The sequence below is a fragment of the Neomonachus schauinslandi genome, chromosome X (assembly GCF_002201575.2).
Source record: "Neomonachus schauinslandi chromosome X, ASM220157v2, whole genome shotgun sequence".
Lineage (NCBI taxonomy): Eukaryota > Metazoa > Chordata > Mammalia > Carnivora > Phocidae > Neomonachus > Neomonachus schauinslandi.
This window is the reverse complement of record NC_058419.1, coordinates 33,239,702-33,260,561: the sequence shown is the minus strand read 5'-3', so window position 1 is coordinate 33,260,561 and position 20,860 is coordinate 33,239,702. Positions and strand designations below refer to the sequence as shown.

The 20,860-nt window shown below is 41.3% G+C and overlaps 1 protein-coding gene across 11 annotated transcripts in view; it reads left to right on the top strand.

The window, feature by feature from the left end:
* The window catches only part of PLS3 (plastin 3), an 80,378-nt gene that overhangs the window by 29,218 nt on the left and 30,300 nt on the right, over positions 1–20,860 (top strand). For 3 of the 11 annotated variants that reach the window (XM_021686754.1, XM_021686763.1, XM_021686771.1), the window contains exon 2: positions 14,520–14,600. In XM_021686754.1, coding sequence (XP_021542429.1) covers positions 14,528–14,600 — 73 coding nt within the window. In that variant the 5' untranslated portion in view covers positions 14,520–14,527. The other 8 variants (XM_044911958.1, XM_021686717.1, XM_021686725.1 and 5 more) reach the window with 6 other exon arrangements.

Genomic DNA, 20,860 nt, shown 5'->3' with positions numbered 1-20,860 from the left:
CAATCCAAGGAGTTAATACAAGCTTGGCTTTTGGTGGGAGAAGGAGAGGTGTCACTTTGTTGTTTTATCTTTGGCTTTGATATGGTATTCATCACAGAGAAAGGGGCTTTTAGAATATGATTAGGACATATGTGAAATATCTGTAAAACTCTTGACTGGTAAGAATGTAAAGAATGCCTTCAGTCTGACTAAATTGAATTGAATGTTTCCTTTATTGGAAAAGTTACTAACTTATTTTTAAATAGCCATTACCTTAAGGTCTTATCTCTTTTTTTTTTTTATTAAGTACAAAAAGAAGAAAGAAACCTTTACTTTAAATGGAAGTATTTGATATTCCTCCAGGAAATGACACATGATTGGGCACCCTTTGGGGTTTAAGTGACTCATAGATATTGGTACTTGAAAAAAAAGATCGATTAGAATCTAGCTTGTGCCGGATTCGAGAATAGAATAGAGGTATTTCCAGAAAATGAACTCATTTCTTAAGAGAGCTATGTAGGGCAAAATCATGAGATGTCTCGGTTTGCTTTAAAATAATTCAGGAAAGTGACAGAAAAGGGAGAAGAGATGAAGCAGGTTGCAGGGAAATCCTGATCAATGTACAGTCTGGGTGGTGGGTTTATGAGTGTTTATTGTACTATTTTCTTTTTTGTGTTTATTGGAAATTTTCATAAAACATTTAAGTATAGCTAAATTTAGTTTGGGGCAATTTACATTTATTTCCAAACGTTACTTTTACCTATAAATTGCAGGTTTGTCAAAGCACGATTTGTGCCTAATGTGTACTATTGGAAAGGTGAAATGTGCTACTTGATTGTCAAAATTGTAACAAGTAAAAACTGTTTCTGGAAAAAAAAAAAACCTTTCTGTTTGACTTTCAGCTAAATTCAAAGGACAGGCTGCAAACATCTTGAGTAGTTTTTGTAGTATCTTGAAGCATTAAACAAGAGTAGATAGCTAAAGCATGCTAATAGGCCAATTGCATGTGAAGAATGCAGGAATATTATTTTGTCGTGACTGTTTTGTTCACAGCTTTCTCTAATAGAATATGCATTTTTAAAAGCACAGGAGACAACTATTTAGTCTGCCTTGTGTTTAAAGATGTTCACTTTCCCTACTTGCCTCCATCAGAGTTTATTTATTCAACACACGTTTGGTGGGTGCTTATTGTGAGCCAAGATACAAAGTCAAAGAAGATACCAGCCCTGCTTTCAAGGAGCTCCCAGACTGGTGGAAGAAATAGAGGAGTAGGTGGTCATCCTGCAATGAAAGGGGGTGGAGCTACAGGAATTGGGTAAGGGGAGTTAGTGGTTAGCAACTAGGACGCTGTGGTGCATCTCCTTTAAAATAATGCAAACAAGGGGCGCCTGGGTGGCTCAGTTGTTAAGCATCTGCCTTCAGCTCAGGTCATGATCCCGGGGTCCTGGGATCGAGCCTTGCCTCGGGCTCCTTGCTCAGTGGGGAGCCTGCTTCTCCCTCTGCCTCTGCCTCTCCCCATCCCCCTGCTTGTGCGCTCTCTCTCTCTCTCTCAAAATAAATAAATAGAATCTTTAAAACAATGCAAATGAGAATTTGAGATGGCTTAATTATTTGTAGGTACTAGAGAAGTCAGAAGAGGGCTAACATAGTTTAGTTTAATTAACGCTATGCAGTTGCTATGCATGACTTCCCAAGTAACAGCCATCTCTGCTTCCCTGCACTTCTTAATAAAACCTCTATGCTTCTCTCTTGCATCTCAAGGGTTGTCGGAGCAGCATACCTGCAGGAGATACCAATGTCTCCGTCACATTAAATAGTAAGCTAATGTTTAAGTCTCCTTAAACATTCAACGCGACCTCCAAGGCAAAATTGCTGTTGTAGGTGGGCAGCTACGTGGGGTGGGATAAAGGGTAGAGTTAGCCTTCAGTCACTGATGAGCCTTCCAAAGTTCATTTCTCCATCGATCTGGAGTTTGAAACCTACTTTGTCATGGAAGTAGTAGGTGAGGTTTTTCAGGTCACCTCCCAAATGTCCCTGAAATGATACACTATGTTTACCTGAAGTAATATACTCTTGCGTTCATGTTATGTTAATCCAAATGAATTATAGAAGCGTAGTTGCTAAATATAGCCAGATTTATGTTCCATCAGCCAGTTGCTTTACTCTCAAGTCCTCAATACCATATAACCTAACGGCATATACAACTGTGCCTCATGGGAAAATGCTGTCAGTTTTATTTGGGGTCATCTAGCCATGTCCTCTGCTCAGTTTTACCAGTTTGTGGCTGTAGCGTCAAGTAGAATTAGCAGAAGATCTAGGCCCAGAAGACAACCTCACGGAATAAAGTATGCTGTGCATGTTGAATATTGCTTTCGTAGAACTTTGCTCTCCACATTGGCTATTGGAAGCAATTTGTAATAATGCTGAACTGCTGGAATAATCGACAGTAACATCCATCACCACTTCTTTCTGCTCAAACCTTTCCTTAACTCTCAGGACTAAGAACCTGTGATGCATGAGGGCATTTAGAGTTCGACTCACTTGTTTGACTTTCAGAGCAACAAATCATTAAATTTAGAAAGATGCACATAACCTCTTAAGCTGTCACAATTACTCCTGTACCAAGATTCCATTGAAATTTTTTTAAAGATTTTATTTATTTATTTGAGAGAAAGAGAGTGGAAGCGAGCTAGAGAGAGAGAATGAGCAGGGGGAGGGGCAGCGGGTGAGGGAGAAGCAGGCCCCTCACTGAGCAGGGAGGATGCGGGGCTCCATCCCAGGACCCCAAGATCATGACCTTAACCGACTGAGCCACCCAGGCTCCCCTCCATTGAAAGTTTCCAAAAGGAAACGCACAAAGACTCCAAACCCCTTGCCCCTTGAGAAAAGTCAGCTGTTAAGTTTAAGAACTAATCACTAGGGCGCCTGGGTGGCTCAGATGGTTAAGCGTCTGCCTTCGGCTCAGGTCGTCATGATCCCAGGGTCCTAGGATCGAGTCCCACATCGGGCTCCCTGCTCAGCGGGGAGCCTGCTTCTCCCTCTGCCTCTCTCTCTCTCTGTGTCTCTCATGAATAAATAAATAAAATCTTTAAAAAAAAAAAAAAGAACTAATCACTAAAAAAAAAAGAGAAAAAAAAGAAACTATGGGTGCCATAGTGATGGCTTATGTATGAAAATGATTCTTAAAACGTAAATCACATCGGGGCGCCTGGGTGGCTCAGATGGTTAAGCATCTGCCTTCGGCTCAGGTCATGATCCCAGGGTCCTGGGATCGAGTCCCGCATTGGGCTCCCTGCTAGGCGGGGAGCATGCTTCTCCCTCTGCTTCTGCCTCTCTCTCTCTTTCTCTCTCTCTCTCTGACTCTCATGAATAAATAAATAAAACATTTTTTTTAAAAAGTAAATCACATGGATACTTGAGTGTTTGGTTATGTTTATACTAAGTTATTAGCACTGATACGGTGGGAGTGGTTGTTCACAATACTTAGCATTTAGGAAGCTGAAATGAAGTCATATTTAAATCCCGTGAAGGGACGCCTGGGTGGTTCAGTCGGTTGAGCGCCTGCCTTCGGCTCGGGTCGTGATCCCAGGGTCCTGGGATCAAGCCCCGCATCGGGCTTCCTGCTCCGCGGGGAGCCTGCTTCTCCCTCTCCCTCTCCCCCTGCTTGTGTTCCCTCTCTCGCTGTCTCTCTGTCAAATAAATAAATAAAATCTTTAAATCCCATGAAGCACAGGCCTGTCAGACGGAGGAAGGAATGGGCCACAGGAGAAGGGAAACATTGGTGTCCTTTTTAAAAGTGCGGCCTGTCTTATTGTTGGCACCCGTTTAACATGAATGTTCTGAAGAAAGAACTTTGAGAATTCCACAGTATGTAGTCTTTACTGAACCTGTTTCCTGTATTCTGTATGTTTTCCACAATCCGTTTTAGTGATTTCAGCTCAAGGATTAAGTGAACCCCCTTATCCTTTAAGTAAAAAAACAAGTTGGTATTAGCTAGAGGAGTCACTGTCTACATTTTCTGGTAACTGCATATTTCTCAGGACCGTGGTCACATTTGTTAGGAGCCTTTCAAGGATCTTGTGTAGTCTCTAATCGGCATGAGCCTGCTTTCCACAAAGCAGTGTGTAGCCTCTTTGGTTTTGCCTTTACGGTAACAGTAGTTCATTACCTTCACCCACAGTCTTTTAATTTGACGTTTGCTGTGCAGCCTTGTGTCTTGGGCAAAGTCAAGTAACGACCCTAGACTCTTGTTCCCTATGATGGTTTCAGTAGTCATTGGATATTGGGCATGCTGGGAATTATCACTCAAACCTTCAAAACCTTGCAGTCAGTTGGAATATTTTTTGAGCCATGTCTCTACCCGGTTTTAGTGGGAGTATAGAAGAGGAAGACGGAGTTCCGACGCTGTTCTTGAGATACAAACAGTCTCAAAATGAGACCAGCAGAGCAAGTAGTTAGACAAGCATTTGTGTGCTATTTAGTCAAAGAAGGAATCTCTTTTCCTGGGGAAGATTATTCTCGAAGCAAGTTTGAGGAGCTGTGTGGAGGAGGCAGGTGAACTGAATCAAGTAGGACAACGGATGTCCCAGCCAGGCGGTCCTCACATCCTCTAACATAACTAGAGGAGGAAGGCCATAATGAAATTGCCAGATTTTGTTACAGGATTCTCAAGCCTGTGGGATTTGAAGAGGAAGGGCGGCAGGGGGCAGAGGCACTGGAAAACATGCTTTGGGAGAGGGTGAGGCTTCTGCTGAACCTTGAAGGGTGAATAGGATTTGGATAGGGAGAGAAGAAAAATTATGAGGAGGGCATTGTAAGTGTGAGAGGTGGATACAGGAGAGGGAGTCCTTAGTGGGAGGGAGGGAAAGAGGAAGAGGGACAGGATAAAACAAAAGGTAATGACTGATGTAGGAGTTAACAGGACATGCTCAGGAGAATAATTGTGATCAAAAAGCTAATTGTGAGTCTTGTTGAAATGTAAAACTGATTAGATGTGTCCAGTAGGACCGCTCTAGAGGACCTGAATATCAGGCAGAGATTAGACAAGCTGTTTTAGGCATAAGCAATGATAGCTTCCTAAAAGGGGATGGACATGATCGACATGGTTGTGGGCACTAGCTGTGGGCCATTTTTTATTCAGAAGATATGTATTGCAAATGCTTTGTCGGGGCACTTGGGTGGCTCAGTCAGTTAAGAGTCTGAGTCTTGATTTCAGTTCAGGTCATGATCTCAGGGTTGTGAGATCGAGCCCCGCATCTGGCTCTGCATCTGGCTCCGCGCTGGGTGTATAACCTTTTTGAGATTCTCTTCCTTTCCCTCTGCCCCTCCCCCCGACTTGCATGCACTCTGTCTCTCTCTCTCTAAAAAAGAGAAAGAAAATGCACTGTGTTTGTGCATTATTCTAAGGGCTGTGGTGAATACAGAGATAAGTAAGCTGCATCTCCACTCTAATAAGGTTATAGTCTTGTTGGGGAAATAAATTCATTCAATAAGCTGTTGTTCGGGAGGCTGCATAGCAAAATGGTTGAGAATACTGACTTTAGTGGCAGGCAGACCTGGGTTTGAGGCCTGGCTCTACCTCTCAAGAGCTGTGTGACTTTGGGAAAGTTACCCAACCTCTCTGAGCTCACTTGCTCGTCTGCAAAATGGGAATAACAGTATCACCCGGTTTATAAAGTTTTTTCTGAGACGTAACGTACATAATGTATATAAAGCATTTCACAGAATGCACCTACATAATAAGTCCTCCGTAAATGTCAGCTGTAATGTAAACTTACAATGGTATGTTATTATATTATCTTAATTATTATCATTACCTACTCTGTAGGCACTGTGATCAGGGCTGGGAATATGAAGATGAATGGGATATGGCCCCTTCCATCCAAGAGCTTTGTTATAAATGCTATCCTTGTGGTGACTGTATTTTCCCACTCAAACATTGGTACGTAGGCTCCGACGGTAGAACGAGATATTTAAAATCAGAGCTGCCTGAAAGAACCCTGCGCTGGTTGTTGCAGAAGAAAACGCAGCCAGTCCTGTGCAGAGAGGATTGTGATCTCAGGTGGGTTCAATCTGAAGAGACTTCCTCAAAGAAGCTTTTGCAGAGCTAGGTTAGGAGATGGGTGGAGAGCATTCCACGGAGAGAGGCACAGAGGAGAAGGAACAGGGGGTAGGAAAAGGTGGCCTGCTTGGGAAATGGGATCTTTCTAGAGCGTGGGTCGAGGGGGCCGTGCACGTGATGGGAAGTGACATCGGAAAGATAGGCAGGTCTCAATACAGAACCGCGTAGGGCCTTGAATGCCGTGCAAGAGAGGCGGGACCCTGTGTTTTGTGGAATCGATCGTAGGTCTTCTCTCCAGGGAGCTAGCAGTGTGAAGATCACCTTGGAGGGACACAAGACTGGAGATAGACCAACTCAAAGGCTTTTGGACTAGGTCAGACATGAGGTGATCCAGGGGTATGATGGAAGAATCCAGACTGCTTATTTACTTCGCCCTCCCTTTGTTTCTCTGGAGACAGAGCAAAGTGGGGAACTGGAAAGTGACACCTGATTTGGCAGGGGAGATAGCTGAAAATGGGAACTAATGCAGCAGGAAGTTCAGTGTAGACACTTAGACTTTCCTGCCTGGAATCCTCCTCACTCAGCTTCCTTCTCCCTTGGACCAGAGGGTCAAGTCCAGATTTTGAATGGAGCCCCTCTAAATATTTTTTTAAGATTGTATTTATTTATTTGAGAGAGGGAGAGCACAAGCAGGGGCAGAGGCAGAGGGAGAAGCCAACTCCCCGCGGAGCAGGGAGCCCGATGCGGGACTCGATCCCAGGACCCTGGGATCATGACCTGAGCCGAAGGCAGATGCTTCACCGACTGAGCCACCCAGGCGCCCCGAGTGTAGCCCTTCTAAAGTGGACCCTGACCTTCGGCTCCCAATCATGTCTGTCCTAAATCCCAGGCACAGTGCTCCAACCAACTGCATTTCTCCACCTCCAGAATATAATCTTCTCTTCACATCTCTGTATCTAGAAGGCCTTCATCAGTGATGTCTGTCCGAGGAATTCCTACTTAGGTTCTAAGATAAAGTTCAAAAGTCCTCTTTGGAAAACCTTTCCTGACCCCCACGGCTCTCACTAGTATTGTCTTTGTCTTTCTGTTTCTCCCACTAGACAGTAAGCTCTTGGGACTTACAAGTACTTGTGCAGCACACGACACAGTGCCTCGTACCCACTGATAAGCCTTCCATTAAGGCCTGGATATAAACGAATAAGTGAGTATGTAGGGTAGACAGTCAAGTTGAAATCTTGTAGAAAGTCACTTGGAAGTACAGGTGTGGAGCTTGAGTAATCATGGGAAGAGTCGGTGAGCTCGAGCTCGGTGTTGAACACCCATGTGACCTGGAGAATAGTGCTGTTGACTTACCCGACTCGGGAGGAGACAGGGTGGCAGTTTCTGTCGGTACAGGTAAGTATGTGAAGTGTGGGTGTTCCGGAGCAGTGCCTGATTTGGACAAAGGAAGGTGACAAATACACCCCTTCTTGTTGACCGCTGTTGAATTACTCACCCTTAGCCGTGGCTGTGGGGTTTGGTTTGGTTTGGTTTGGTTTTCATTTATTGTGAAACAACGTATTCTTCCATGTTTTGTCCACCCTTTGTTGCTCTCTCCTTCGTGGCGGCTATGCGAGCTTAAATATGTGTTGCCAAATCTCTGATTTAAGTAACCAGCCTCGCTTCCCCAGTAGTATTTACCTGGCCTGCTAGTGGCTGGGATAAAGCCTCTGGTTGAATATCCCGGGTGTTTCTCCTGTAGTTCCCTTTCAGCTGCCAGAAAAAGAAGTACAGAGTTCATAATCAACTCCCGATTATCCACGGATGAGTTTCCCAGCGTGTGTGCCCTGCCTCCCGCCCCACGTGCTGCTGAATGACAGATTAGTAAACAGATTATTCAGTCGGCTGCATGCCTCCACTGAATCGCTGTAGGGGCTGAAAACAGGCACCCCTCCTCCTCTCCCATCAAATACCTTTCAGAATTTTTGACTGATAGTTTCAGGTAGTCAGTTGTACGCACACCTTTCTCAGCAAAGATTTGTGTTCGGGGTTTGAGTGTAGTTAAATGAGCCCGCGGAGTGGTTTCATAATTGCTGCATTGTTAGTCAAACTCTGTAATTAGGGATGACTTCATTGGCCTAAGATTTCTCTATGGGTGACGCCCTGAATTCAGACCCAGTCGTACACCATATCCTTTTATGAAAAAAAACAACAAACAAGGTTTTGTTTGCTTTTCGTTTTATTCCCTTTTTTTGAAAATCTGTTTTCCTTTGTCTCAGATGTTTAGGGAGAGAGAGGATCTGTGTTGTTTTCTTTTCTTTTTTTTTTTTTCCCCCCTGCAGCTTTCCCTTTATAGAGGAGGCAGGCAGAGGAGCTAGGGAGGAAACAGAATTTGGGACAGATCAAAGTGCTTTGCAGATGAGAAAATTCAGAAAAATGCAGAGACCCTGGGAGCTTTTACTTTTGATTAGTATTTCATTTGGCTACATTTAAATGGAAGGAAAATATATTTCTGTGTTGTTGTTTTTTTTAATATCAGCACGCTTCCTCTCTTTCTCTCTCTCTCTCTTTCTCTTTCTCTCTCTCCCATGTAAATAAAATTCACTTTTGTGGGAAGACAGACTGGGGAAAAGGACGTATTTCAAAAGTCAGACTTTCTTTTGGCCTGTCAATCACATACTGTGAACTTGAAGTTAAACTTTTATTCAGCAAGTAAATTTACTTTTTACCTCTTTACCTTTTACTTTTGATCGCTGATGAAAAAAAAGTGCAGATTGGGAAGAATATGATTATATTGACAAACTGTTAGTGATTTTTAAAAGTGGTCCCGAAATATTTAAAGTAAAATTTGCATTTGTGAGAGTATCTCCTGGCCACTCTTCAAGTTGTAGTTAGAAACTGGCCTTAATGAAGGAGCCAAATTGAGTCATGGGTGAAAAGTGGCTGACAGGTTTTCGTGGGGCCCATCCTTCTTAAATTACTTTGACTAAAGGCTTATAATTTTTATGTACACAGGACATCTTTATACTCTGGAGTCAATAATTATAGGGCAAATGGAAAAACTTTCCATACACCCCATTTAAAAGGTTCTTACTAGAACTTACGCCTATTTTTATATAGCCTCTCACAACTACTTAGACATTCATTTATTCCCCCATTTTCTTTTTTTTTTTTTAAAGATTTTATTTATGTATTTGAGAGAGAGAGCATGAACAGGGGTGGGGGCTGGAGGGCAGAGGGAGAAGGAGACGCAGATGCAGACTCTGACGTGGAGCCTGATGCAGGGCTGGATACCAGGACCCCAGGATACCATGACCCGAGCCGAAGGCAGACGCTTAACGACTGAGCCACCCCAGGTGCCCCTCCCCATTTTCTTTCATTAAGGATTTGAAGTTACTGTATAATATTTTATAGCTTACAGTGTGCCTTCACATAAGCCATCCTTAATCTTCATGAGGACCCTGGGGAAGGAGGTATTATTGTTGCTATTTTCAAATGAGGAGACTGAGAGCCCGATGAAGTAAACTTGCTCATGGACACACTGCTAGGAAAGAGCAAAACCAGGACCCTGCTTGATGCTTTCTGAGTCCACGTTCAAGTCTTTCCATCCTGCCGTTGTAACACCCTACAACCTTGGGTGAGGAACAACTGTTGCCCGTGTACAGGGCAATGATGATGTCAAATCCTCGGTTTTGCTTCATAAGCTCCAGTCTAGGATGTTTTAGTTGCTTTGAGAGAAGAAGGCCCTAGAGTGCAATGAATGCCCCATGAAGAGGAATAGAGCGTCTATAATTTTAACTTGTAAGATTTTCATTTTTAAAATCTTCATTTTAAAGACCTACGGGCAGTCTTAACTAAATTACTTAAATGTGCTGTTTTTTCCCCCAAGTTAATACTTAATTTGCTTAATTTCCTTAAAGATACTGTCAAATACCTACTAGTAGTCTTAAGAAAAAAACCTTTTTTTATTCATGTGGGAAAAGGCCTGCATTACATAAGCAACTTTAAAAACTGTGACTTTTGGGGGGCCTGAGTGGCTCAGTTAGTTAAGCGTTTCCTCTGCCTTCGGCTTAGGTCGTGATCCCAGGGTTCTGGGATGGAGCCCGGCATCGGGCTCCCTGCTCGGCCGCGAGTCTGCTTCTCCCTCTGCCTCTGCCTGTTCTGCCGCGTTCTGCCACGTTCTGCCGCTGCTCTCCTTGCTTGTGCGCACTTTCTCTCTCTCTGACAAATAAATAAAATCTTTTTAAAAAAACTGTGACTTTTATCAACTAAGGCATCTATTGTGAGGCTCTTAAATTTGACTTTGTACTTCTTAGATTTAGCTCAGGTGCCTCAGGGGAGCATTTATTTCAAATAATTATAAATAAATGAAATTGAGTTTAAGCAAGAGACTCCTAAATTCAACTGTTCTGTTATCCTGGACCAACTTGCCTAGAAATGTTGTTTTGGGGATATATGCATATTCCAGTTCTTTTTATTCTTATTTGGATGTGCCTCCTGAAGTCTCCTGTGAGTTATAGGTGTTGCTGCGGAGAAAACAATTTTTATTCTGCCCTTCTAGCTTCTTTGTCTGGTCTAATTAAATTGACATAAGACAGATTAACAAGAGAAAAACAATAGTTTAATAACCTGCATACCTCCTGTATCCATGGGAGAGACCCAGGAAAACTGAGTAACTCCCTAAAATGGCTGAAGCCACCACCTTAAATACCACTTTCAGCTAAAGACAAAAGAAGATGCTGGGGGTGGGGAGTCAGTTATGGGAGGTGACCAGGAAAAGCACAGTAAACAACAGTAAGCTTGTTAATGCAGATTTAAGACTGTGCCTTCCTCCATTAATAAGACTTTCTAGAGATTTAGATATTCTCTTCCTGTTAGAGCAGGGAGACACTCTGACAAATGGAGATTTCCCTTATGAATGTAAATATTTGATACAAAAGGTTAACTTCTCAGTTTTCAGAGCTTCACCAGTGTTTGCTATTTCTTAAAAATAACCAGCTTAAAATAATCAGTGTGCCAAAGAGGCATATTTTGGGGTGGTATATTTTGCTCCCCTTCAGTGTAAAAGAAGTCACTTTAGGCTTTCATTAAGACAGTTAGACAGGGGGGTGCCTGGGTGGCTCAGTCCATTAAGTTAAGCCTCTGCCTTCGGCTCAGGTCATGATCCCAGGGTCCTGGGATCGAGCCCCGCATCGGGCTCCTTGCTCAGCAGGGAATCTGCTTCTCCCTCTCCCACTCCCCCTGCTTGTGTTCCCTCTCTGGCTGTGTCCCTCTCTGTCAAATAAATAAATAAAATCTTTAAAAAAAAAGGGGGGGGCGGATATGGTAGTATGAGAATAAAATCACTTGTCTTCTTTTTTTTAAAACTCATATACTTTAGATCATTACTGATGTACAAACTGCTCAAACTATAAAGGACCTTTAGAGACAAAGGAGAGGCCACATGTTTTGGATTTTCTGAGACGGTCTCACTTTCAGACTTTGTGTCCCATTGTTGTACATGGTATAGTTCATGAGGATGGTTAATAATTTCGTATTGAAAATATGACTACTGGGGTGCCTAGGTGGCTCAGTCGGTTAAGCCTCTGCCTTCGGCTCAGGTCATGATCCCAGAGTCCTGGGATCGAGCCCCACGTCGGGCTCCCTGCTCAGTGGAGAGCCTGCTTCTCCCTCTCCCTCTGCCTGCCTCTCTGCCTACTTGTGCTCTCTCTCTCTGTCAAATAAATAAATAAAATCTTTAAAAAAAAGAAAAGAAAATATGACTATGTATATAAAGAAAATTGTAGTGAATCCTATATAGTATGTTTGTAATCAGAAGTGTTAAACATCGTAATAGTAAAATAAAGGATACTTTTTTAAAGTACTGCCATTAGATTACAGTTTAACATATGAAAAGTAGCTCTTTACTCTTAATTTTGAAAATGCCTACTCCATATCTAACTGAAGATCTTTCTTTACCATATAGAGCCTCAGACTACTCTGAAAGGTGATTTACCCAACTTACCTACTGAGAAGTTTTTCCCTCTTTAGTGACATTTTAACATCATAGGTAAGAAAAGTTTATGAAGAAGCAAGTTCTGTTTTCTGTTTTTTAGAAGTCTTTTTTGGGGGTGCCTGGGTGGCTCAGTCGGTTAAGTGTCTGCCTTCAGCTCAGGTCATGATCTCAGGGTACTGGGATCGAGCCCCGCATCGGGCTCCCTGCTCTGCGGGGAGCCTGCTTCTCCCTCTCCCTCTCCCCCACCAGCTCATGCTCTCTCTCTCTCTCTCTCTCTAGCTCTCTCTCAAATAAATAAAATCTTTTAAAAAGTAAAATAAAATAAAAAAGATAAAAGTCTGTTTTTGGTGAGCCTGGTTGGCCCGCCAGTGGAGCGTGTGACATGAGTTCGAGCCCCATGTTGGGGGTACAGATTTACTTAATAAAAAATAAAATGGTTAAAAATAAATAAATAAATAAAGGTCTTTTTACTTAATTTTTGAAAATACCAGTCATTAGAAATGTGTATTGCATTGTGGTGGAAACATAGCTAATTACCGTATCATATGGTCGATTTAAAACATCCCGGGGATTTGAGAAAGCTGAGTTTGAATTCCAGTTTCATGGTCCCTCTGAACCTAAGTTATCTTATAAGGAAAAAGAGGAGAATATTTACCTCCTAAGGCTGTTGTCAGGGTCCAGGGAATTAATACAAATATGAATTTATCTAACGTAGCTTGGCACACAGTTGTTGAATGGATGAATTTAGTAAAGAACTATTATATCGAGGGGCGCCTGGGTGGCTCAGTTGGTTAAGCGACTGCTTTCGGCTCAGGTCATGATCCTGGAGTCCCTGGATCGAGCCCCGCATCGGGCTCCCTGCTCCGCGGGAAGCCTGCTTCTTCCTCTCCCACTCCCCCTGCTTGTGTTCCCTCTCTCGCTGTCTCTCTCTCTCTCTTGAAAAATAAATAAAATCTTTAAAAAAAAAAAAAAGAACTATTATATCGAGTGCCTTACTGTGTGCCTGGGACTGTGATAAGTTTCAGAGAGAACAACTATGGCTGTGAGAAAGACAGGTGTGGCCCAGCTCTCTCTTGATGAGTTGCTGACTAGTTTTTTTAAAAACAAAAATATCTAAAAGGGGTAAAAACGCAATCTCAAAGAGTTTGTGTTTCATATAGATCGTGAAATTTAACATATAGAGTACTTTTTTGAAAGAGGAACACATTTAAGGCCGTGAAACGATCCTGTTTGATACTGTAACGGTAGATCCATGTCATCATGTAGTTGTCCAAACCCATAGAATGAACTCTAAGGTAAACCATGGACTTTGGTGAGAATGATGTGTCAGTGTAGACTCCTCGGTCATAGCAAAGGAGGATGTTGATAACGGGGTTGGCTGTGCATGTGAGGGCAGGGGGTGTGTGAGGCCGAAATCTCTGTACTTCCTGCTCAGTTTTGCTGTGAACCTAAAAGTGTTCTATAAAAGTAAAGTCCTCAAAAAAGATTGAGAAAAAGACAAAGCCAAAAAAAATAAACAAAACAAAAACCCAACCAAACCCAGAGAATGCATAATCATTTTCATGCCTTTTTGTCCAGAAATTGTTGATAAGTTTGTATTTGGGGATTACCCATTGTGAAACAGACCTCCTTTCTCTATTGCAGGGCTCAGTAAAGTTTTTCTGTAAAGGTCCAGATCATAAATGTTGTAGGCCAAGAGGCAAAATCAAGAATATTGTATTCTTTTTTTTTTTAAGATTTTATTTATTATTTGAGAGAGAGAACACGAGAGAGCACAAGTGGTGGAGAGGGAGAAGCAGGCTCCCCGTTGAGCAGGGAGCCCCTGGGGCTCGATCTCAGGACCCCGAGATCATGACCTGAGCCAAGGGCAGACGTTTAACTGACTGAGCCGCCCAGGCGCCCCTTCACACTGAATGATTTTTAAGTGACTTAATGGGAAAAAATGGTAATGTGAGGTGATGGATGTGCTAACTAACCTTATTGTAGTAAATCATTTCATGATATACTAGTATATCAAATCATCATGTTATACATCTTAAACTTACACACTGTTATATGTCAATTATATCTCCATAAAGCTGGAAGAAATGGAAGTAGCCAGTAAGATAGAAAAAGAGAGATAGGGCTTAATAGAGCAGTTACATATTCCCTTAATCTTTAGTCACAAAATTTGGACTTTCAGTTTTAACATGAAAAACTACAGATTTCTATTATGTATCTCTTTCCTGTCATTGCTAAGTACCTTGGTTCTTCCTTTGTAAGAATTTGTCCTTGAAAGGACGATCCAGAGCTATATTTTTTTTCTGAATAACTTTTGGTAAATAATGACTTCTCATGTGTTTGTTTTCTTTATTATGGCGTTAGCTATAAATATGGGAACGTATTGAGATGGTTTTAGCAGTTTGCAGTTCTGTTTAAATTATCTCTAAGATGAGAATTTCACAGGAATACTTAAAATCATCACAAAAATCTTTCAGTCTTAAACCTTTTTGGTTTCCTCCTTAGATCTTTAAATGGAGGAGATGGCTACCACTCAGATTTCCAAAGATGAGCTTGATGAACTCAAAGAGGCCTTTGCAAAAGTTGGTAAGTATTTTTTTATAGCTTTAACTATACTAAAGCCATCTTTGGCCCTAATGAAGGTTAATTCTCTAAAAAATTACATGAATGGTTAATCATTAATCTTAGGGCAAGGTAGTTAAAATCAACGGGATAAAGTTTTATTTATTTATTTTTTAAAGATTTTATTTATTTATTTGACAAGAGAGAGAGACACACAGCGAGAGAGGGAACACAAGCAGGGGAGTGGGAGAGGGAGAAGCAGGCTTCCTACCAAGCAGGGAGCCCAATGCGGGGCTCGATCCCAGGACCCTGGGATCATGACCCGAGCCGAAGGCAGACGCTTAATGACTGAGCCACCCAGGCGTCCTTGGGATAAAGTTTTAGAAGCTACACTTTAAACTATTATTTCTAATTACATCTGTATACTATGGTCAAAGGTTTTTAGTCTAGGGTACCAGTCCTTAATGGGGGGGGGGGGGGGGGCTGCTGTGGCTCCTGAAGATTTTGAACAGATTTTGTGTTGTTATTGTATTGTGTATCATATTTTTCTGAGGAGAGGATTTGGAGCTTTCACCATATTCTCAGAGGGGTGTGTGACCCCTGAAAATGTTAGATGATGATTAGATGATGTTTTACCTTTGCCCCATTGGCTTGGCTTTATTGGCTTCTTCATGGATCTTCTGTGCCTTTGGACAGTGCAGCCCGTTCTGCCTTCCCACGTTACATTCTAGTATCAGCATTAGATGGGAAGACATAGCACGCCATTTGGTTTTTCCTTAAACCTCATTGAACGTGTCTTAGAATTTAGCAGCGATGGAAGCAGTTTATAGTATTTACATTCCAAATTTCATTGCTCAGGTCAAATCAGTAGAAGCTAGTAAGAAAACAGGGTGAGAACTGATCATTGATGCATGTACTCACATGAGTCAACACGGGCTTAGAGAGGCAAACTACTATTTGGTATCTCCTTGATTAAAAGGTATAAAGTTAGATCATAATTTGTTATTTAAATCAGACTTAACTCTTGGACCTGTGTTGCAAATCTCATTAATGAAAAGTAAGGAAGAGTACATCTCTACTCCCATACATTCATGGCCGGCATTGTCTGTGAAGGCATTTAGTAAGTTATAGCTTGCCTTGGGAAGAATAATGACCGCCCCCCTCCAGCCAAAGTGACTGTTCACAATCGCATCAGAATTCCAAGTAGAAAAAAAAATGGATAGGCCTGAATCTAACACACTTTTCTGTGTGTGTATGAAAAAAAAAAATGCAATCTGTTAACTGGCCATAGATGCTACCTGCTGTAACAAAGAGTACTAACCAGTCTGATACAAGATTGATTATGAGAAAACAGCAGGTGAATTCTTGGCTGCAAGATTTTTTAAATCTCATTACTCTGTAGAAATAGCCTTATCAGAATTGTTTTAGGATTCCATATCCTTTGAACCTTCTTTTTTGTTTCTTATAATCCTCCCTCAGTGTTGGGGACAGTCTAATTTGTTTCTTTTTTTTTTTTTTTTTAAGATTTTTATTTGTTTATTTGACAGAGAGAGAGAGAGTGAGAGAGGGAACACAAGCAGGGGGGAGTGGGAGAGGGAGAAGCAGGCTTCCCGCGGAGCAGGGAGCCAGATGTGGGGCTCGATCCCAGGACCCTGGGATCATGACCTGAGCCGAAGGCAGACGCGTAACGACTGAGCCACCCAGGCGCCCCCAGTCTAATTTGTTTCTTTATGAACAGAAGTTTGGGTAAGGACCAGGACTTACTATGGCCATTATTGAATCTTACCTCGCTTCCTCAAAAAAAAAAAAAAAAAAATGCTTATTCTTGAATATAGGCCTTGTTCTCATGGGAAGCATCTTGGAAATAATTGTATGCAGTATCTTTTTAAAATGTAAAGCTATTCAAGTATGGTTTACTTGACGGATCTGAAATACTCTTATCGGTGAAAGAGCTTCATTACTCCTTACAAACTTTAATGATATGAAGAGGATTCACCAGTTGTCTCCATGGAGGAACCAGGGTTAAATTGCACTAAGTGAGGGATCAGTTAGAGCTTGAACTGCAAGAAAGTGTCATCGTAGAATTACTCTTATTTTAAATCCTACATCTTGGAGGGGTTAGGGTAGATGAAGAGAGTCCCAAAGGCAGGACATTAGACCATACATACTATTGATGTCCCTAACAGGCATATATTCATTCCTAAGATATGCAGGCTCTTATTACTCTTATTACTCTACATGCTCTAAGTAGAAATTCTGGAGTCCCCAATTTCTGCCTGCCCTGCATATCATTCAGTATCTAGCTCAGTGTTGTACGCATGTTAGGTTCGCAATTGATATTTAATTGACTGAATCCCAAGGAATTATATGTAATCTTTTCACGTACTGAGACTTTGTTACCCACTGTAAACTAAAAGGGCCTTTGTTACGAAGATTTTCATCATGGTGGAATTTATTGCTAGAGGTTTTGGCCATCACGTTGTAGCACATAAAATTTATATATATATTTTTTGGCATAATAAAGGCTTGTGTGGAGTCTGTCTTTTAGAAAAGTGTTTAAAGATCCAGCTGAATCTTTTGATTTTTCCTTTAAAATCTTTGTAGTTTGTAGTTATTAGTTACGGAGCCCTCAGGCAACTGTCAAAGGTGTTATGGAAATTTTTTTTTTTTTCATTCAGGGAAACTTGATTTGAAAAACAAGCTCTAGAACTTACTTTACTGTCAAGGACAATTCTTTCTTATTGGTGGGGGGAGGGTAGGGAGGACCACTTTGTCTCTGTTCAGTTGTGACAAAATATGGAAATCATTATGTGATTTTTCCCATCTATTAACAATAATAGCCTTGATTATCTCTTTAGAAATTCAGCAAAATCATAGTGTGTGAGGAAAATCTCTGTAATTACCGCTAACCATAGGTTTTGTCCAATCAATTAATAGTGCTTTGAAATTCTCTTTACTAGCAATAAATCAAGTATTAAGATTTAAAGTTCTCCTTTCACTCACTTTCTGCACCTGCTTAGTGTTAAGCTCCAAGCAGTATATTTTCATTTAATTATTTTAATTTTCTCAACATTTGTTTCCAGTATTTCCCACTGGGATAGCAGAAGCCTTGGCTCTGTTTTTGTTTTTTTTTTCCTACTTCATGATGTTTCCGTTTTAATTTAAATGCTGCATAAGTTCTTTCTGAAGAAGAATAAATAAAACTTCCAGAACACTTAGGAAGTAAATATTTTACCAACTAGAAAACGTCTTTTACATTCTGAGAATTTAATCTTGTTATGGAAGTTAGAAGTCATTTGGATGATTACTTGTCATAAAGATAAATTCATGTAATGTAAATCTTTTCGGATTGGCAAACACTGACATCTGACTTTTTCTCTCCTAAGCAACTGCTACTGAGCTTTTAAAAACACACACACACACACACACACACACACAAATTCAGCACTTTTGAAATAAAAGAATAACGGGGTTTCATAAATGAGTAGGAATACTGTGGGTATATTCCTTTGTGGCTGCCCACCAACCGAAGTCAAAAACTTTTAGTTGTGGTGATTTTCTCCTCTCAGGAAGTTGAGTTGTTTCAGATTACTTGATATTCTGTAGTGCATAAAAACCACATCAGGATGATGCCACGAAAGTCACAGTGGTTTAGTTTAATTTACTTTTAGAGACGAAGGTCTTGGGATGGTCTGCAAACCATGTTTTGGTGGTGTGGAAGATTGGAGAAGTACGCGTGTGTGGATGGGTGGGCTTCAGAGCAAGAGCGCATGTGTGTGAGGATGTGCTCATGTGAGCGTGTGTGGAGGTGCGTGTGTGTTTTTAAAGTGGGAGAGTGGCAGCAGGTGGGACCTGGTGGCCAAACTTGCTGGACATTTTGAGTTGGAAAAGGATCGATAGACAACATTTTTGATCGCCTGGCTTCAGCCTTCTCATGTTGCCCAGCCTTCAACCATACTTGACCTCCATCTTTGAGGATCCACGATTAGAATGAACTCTTAGGGAGCGGCCTCACTTCTACCCTGAGCTGGGACTCATTAAACTGCCTCTTCTATTTGCTGGAATGAGCTGCCTCAAAAGGTATAAGCTGTGAAAGGCAAACCTCATGTTTAGTGAAGCATCTGGAGATGTTTAGCATCTGCCTCTAAGGTTTTAGTGCCTAATGAAAGCTTGACTTTACTGCTTAGATCTTAGGATGGAATATAATCTAAATTCTTCAGCACAAGTCTTTTGGCCGAGTCTTCTAAATCAATATTTCACGTGCTTTCATGGGCATTCGAGATTGTGTATGTGTGCATGCACACGTGTGTAAATCCATTACTGTTAGTCACATAGGTTCTTTTTGTCAGTTTTTTTTAAGTGCGAAAATGTTGTGGGATATGTTGGTTAAACTAAATGGAACTTTTAAACCCAGCTTTCCTGAAAGGATGTGCATCTGTACTTGATTGGTTTTCTTCTTTGGGTCCTAATGTGCACTGTCCGTGATGGGTTAGGAAAGAGGTTGCATGTGTGTTACAGATGAGAACTCACATATGCAACCTCTTTATAAAGAGAGACACTGGATTTAGACAGATTCAAGGATGGTTAAAGCAACACACACACACACACACACACACACACACACACACACACACAACCTGGGTGTCAAAGGAAATCCCAGTCTTTCTTACTGTCAGATTAAAAGACGAAGTAGCACCCCAAAAGATGCATTTGAAGTGATAGATTGTGCCTCATACCACCTGGACATGGGCAGTGTACAACAGCTAAAATCAAAACCACTTGAATTCTGGCTCAGCTTTCTCCAGACAAGTACTTAAAATAGCTTAAATAACAGGATGCAAGGGGAGGGAAAACATTTCCTTTTAAGGATATGCATTCTTGGTGTGATTCAAACTTCTGCAGGAACACGGCTGTATAATGAGTTTATTTACTTTAAGGTTACTTGGGGGAGGGTGTTGAGAGAGTTAACTGGCATTTAAAATAATACTTGGTACAAAAGCATAATGGGGTTTCTTTTAAGACAGAATGCAGATGTGAACCTACATGTGTCATCAGAGAGAGACACACACACACACAGAGACAGAGTGACAGAGGGAATCTGTTGTTACAAACAGTTGGTTCCTTTCTGATGAAAGGCCTCTCGGGTGCAGCACTGGGAGCCTGTTAGTGATTTTTTTTTAAGTGTTGTGATTTTTCTTTAAAAAGAAGAACACTTGGTCAATGGACTGAATATTCAGCTCTTTACTTTCTGCGGGAACTTTGTTCAGTGGGGAGGTGTGTGGAGTTTCTTTTTTTCCTGCCGTTTGTTAATGTTGACTCCTACTGACCATATTTTCTGAACCCCAAAGTTGAGACTTGCTTGCACAGAAGCATTAAGAATGTTCTAGATAATCCAGGCTGTATGATAGTATCTACCTTATCAGGCGGTTGAAAATAGGAGTCTTCAAAATGCAGAACCTGTTCGACCCCATGCCAATGTGTAATTAATGAAGATGTGGCAAATGAGCCAGAAAGGGCTTCCAGAATATTGGCAGCTTTAATGAGAAAATAGAGGGCTGCCATTATGCCAGGACGTTGTGATGTTAGTTTCCAGTTGTTAAAACTATTTTCAATCTAGGTCTGTGTTTTTTGGGTCAGTTTATTATTAAATTCTCATGTTTGTGTCAAAACTCTGAATAGAAAAAGATCAGCGCCAAAGCTCGTTTTGGGCTCCTGGTTAATAATGTCACCGATAAGATGGAAGCTTTCTAAAATGCCATTGTGCTATCTCATTTTCTGGCTTTCCAAAGCACAGCGTGTTAGATCTTTGATAATAGTTTAAGGATGTGTGTGTGTGTGTGTGTGTGTGTGTTTTGGTGGGGGGGGGGATTGGAAATAAAATTAGCATAAAACTCTTTAAAAATAATTGCACCCTATTTTGTCTTTCAAGTACTTTTCCAGCTGGGAGATTTTGTAAAATTAATTGCAAGCTGCCTTTTTAGGCTCCCTCTGCCTTTTTATTGAAATTGAAATTGTTGTCTTCAAAAAGATATGATTTAGGAGTTCTAAGAAAGGCTGGCTATAATTTACTAGTACTGACACTAAAATGTCTTTGATTATGGGAGGTAGTACGAGCTCGATCTGCTGATAAAATATGGTAAAATAGCAGAGTAGGTAAAACTTTTAAAATATGTAAAACTAGATGCATATGTTCAATGATTCTTTTCCCCTCTCGGGAGAGGTAGTGGATAGCTAGGTATTCCATTAAAAGCCCCAGTTTCAAGTAAGAACCAGAGAGAGTCCCT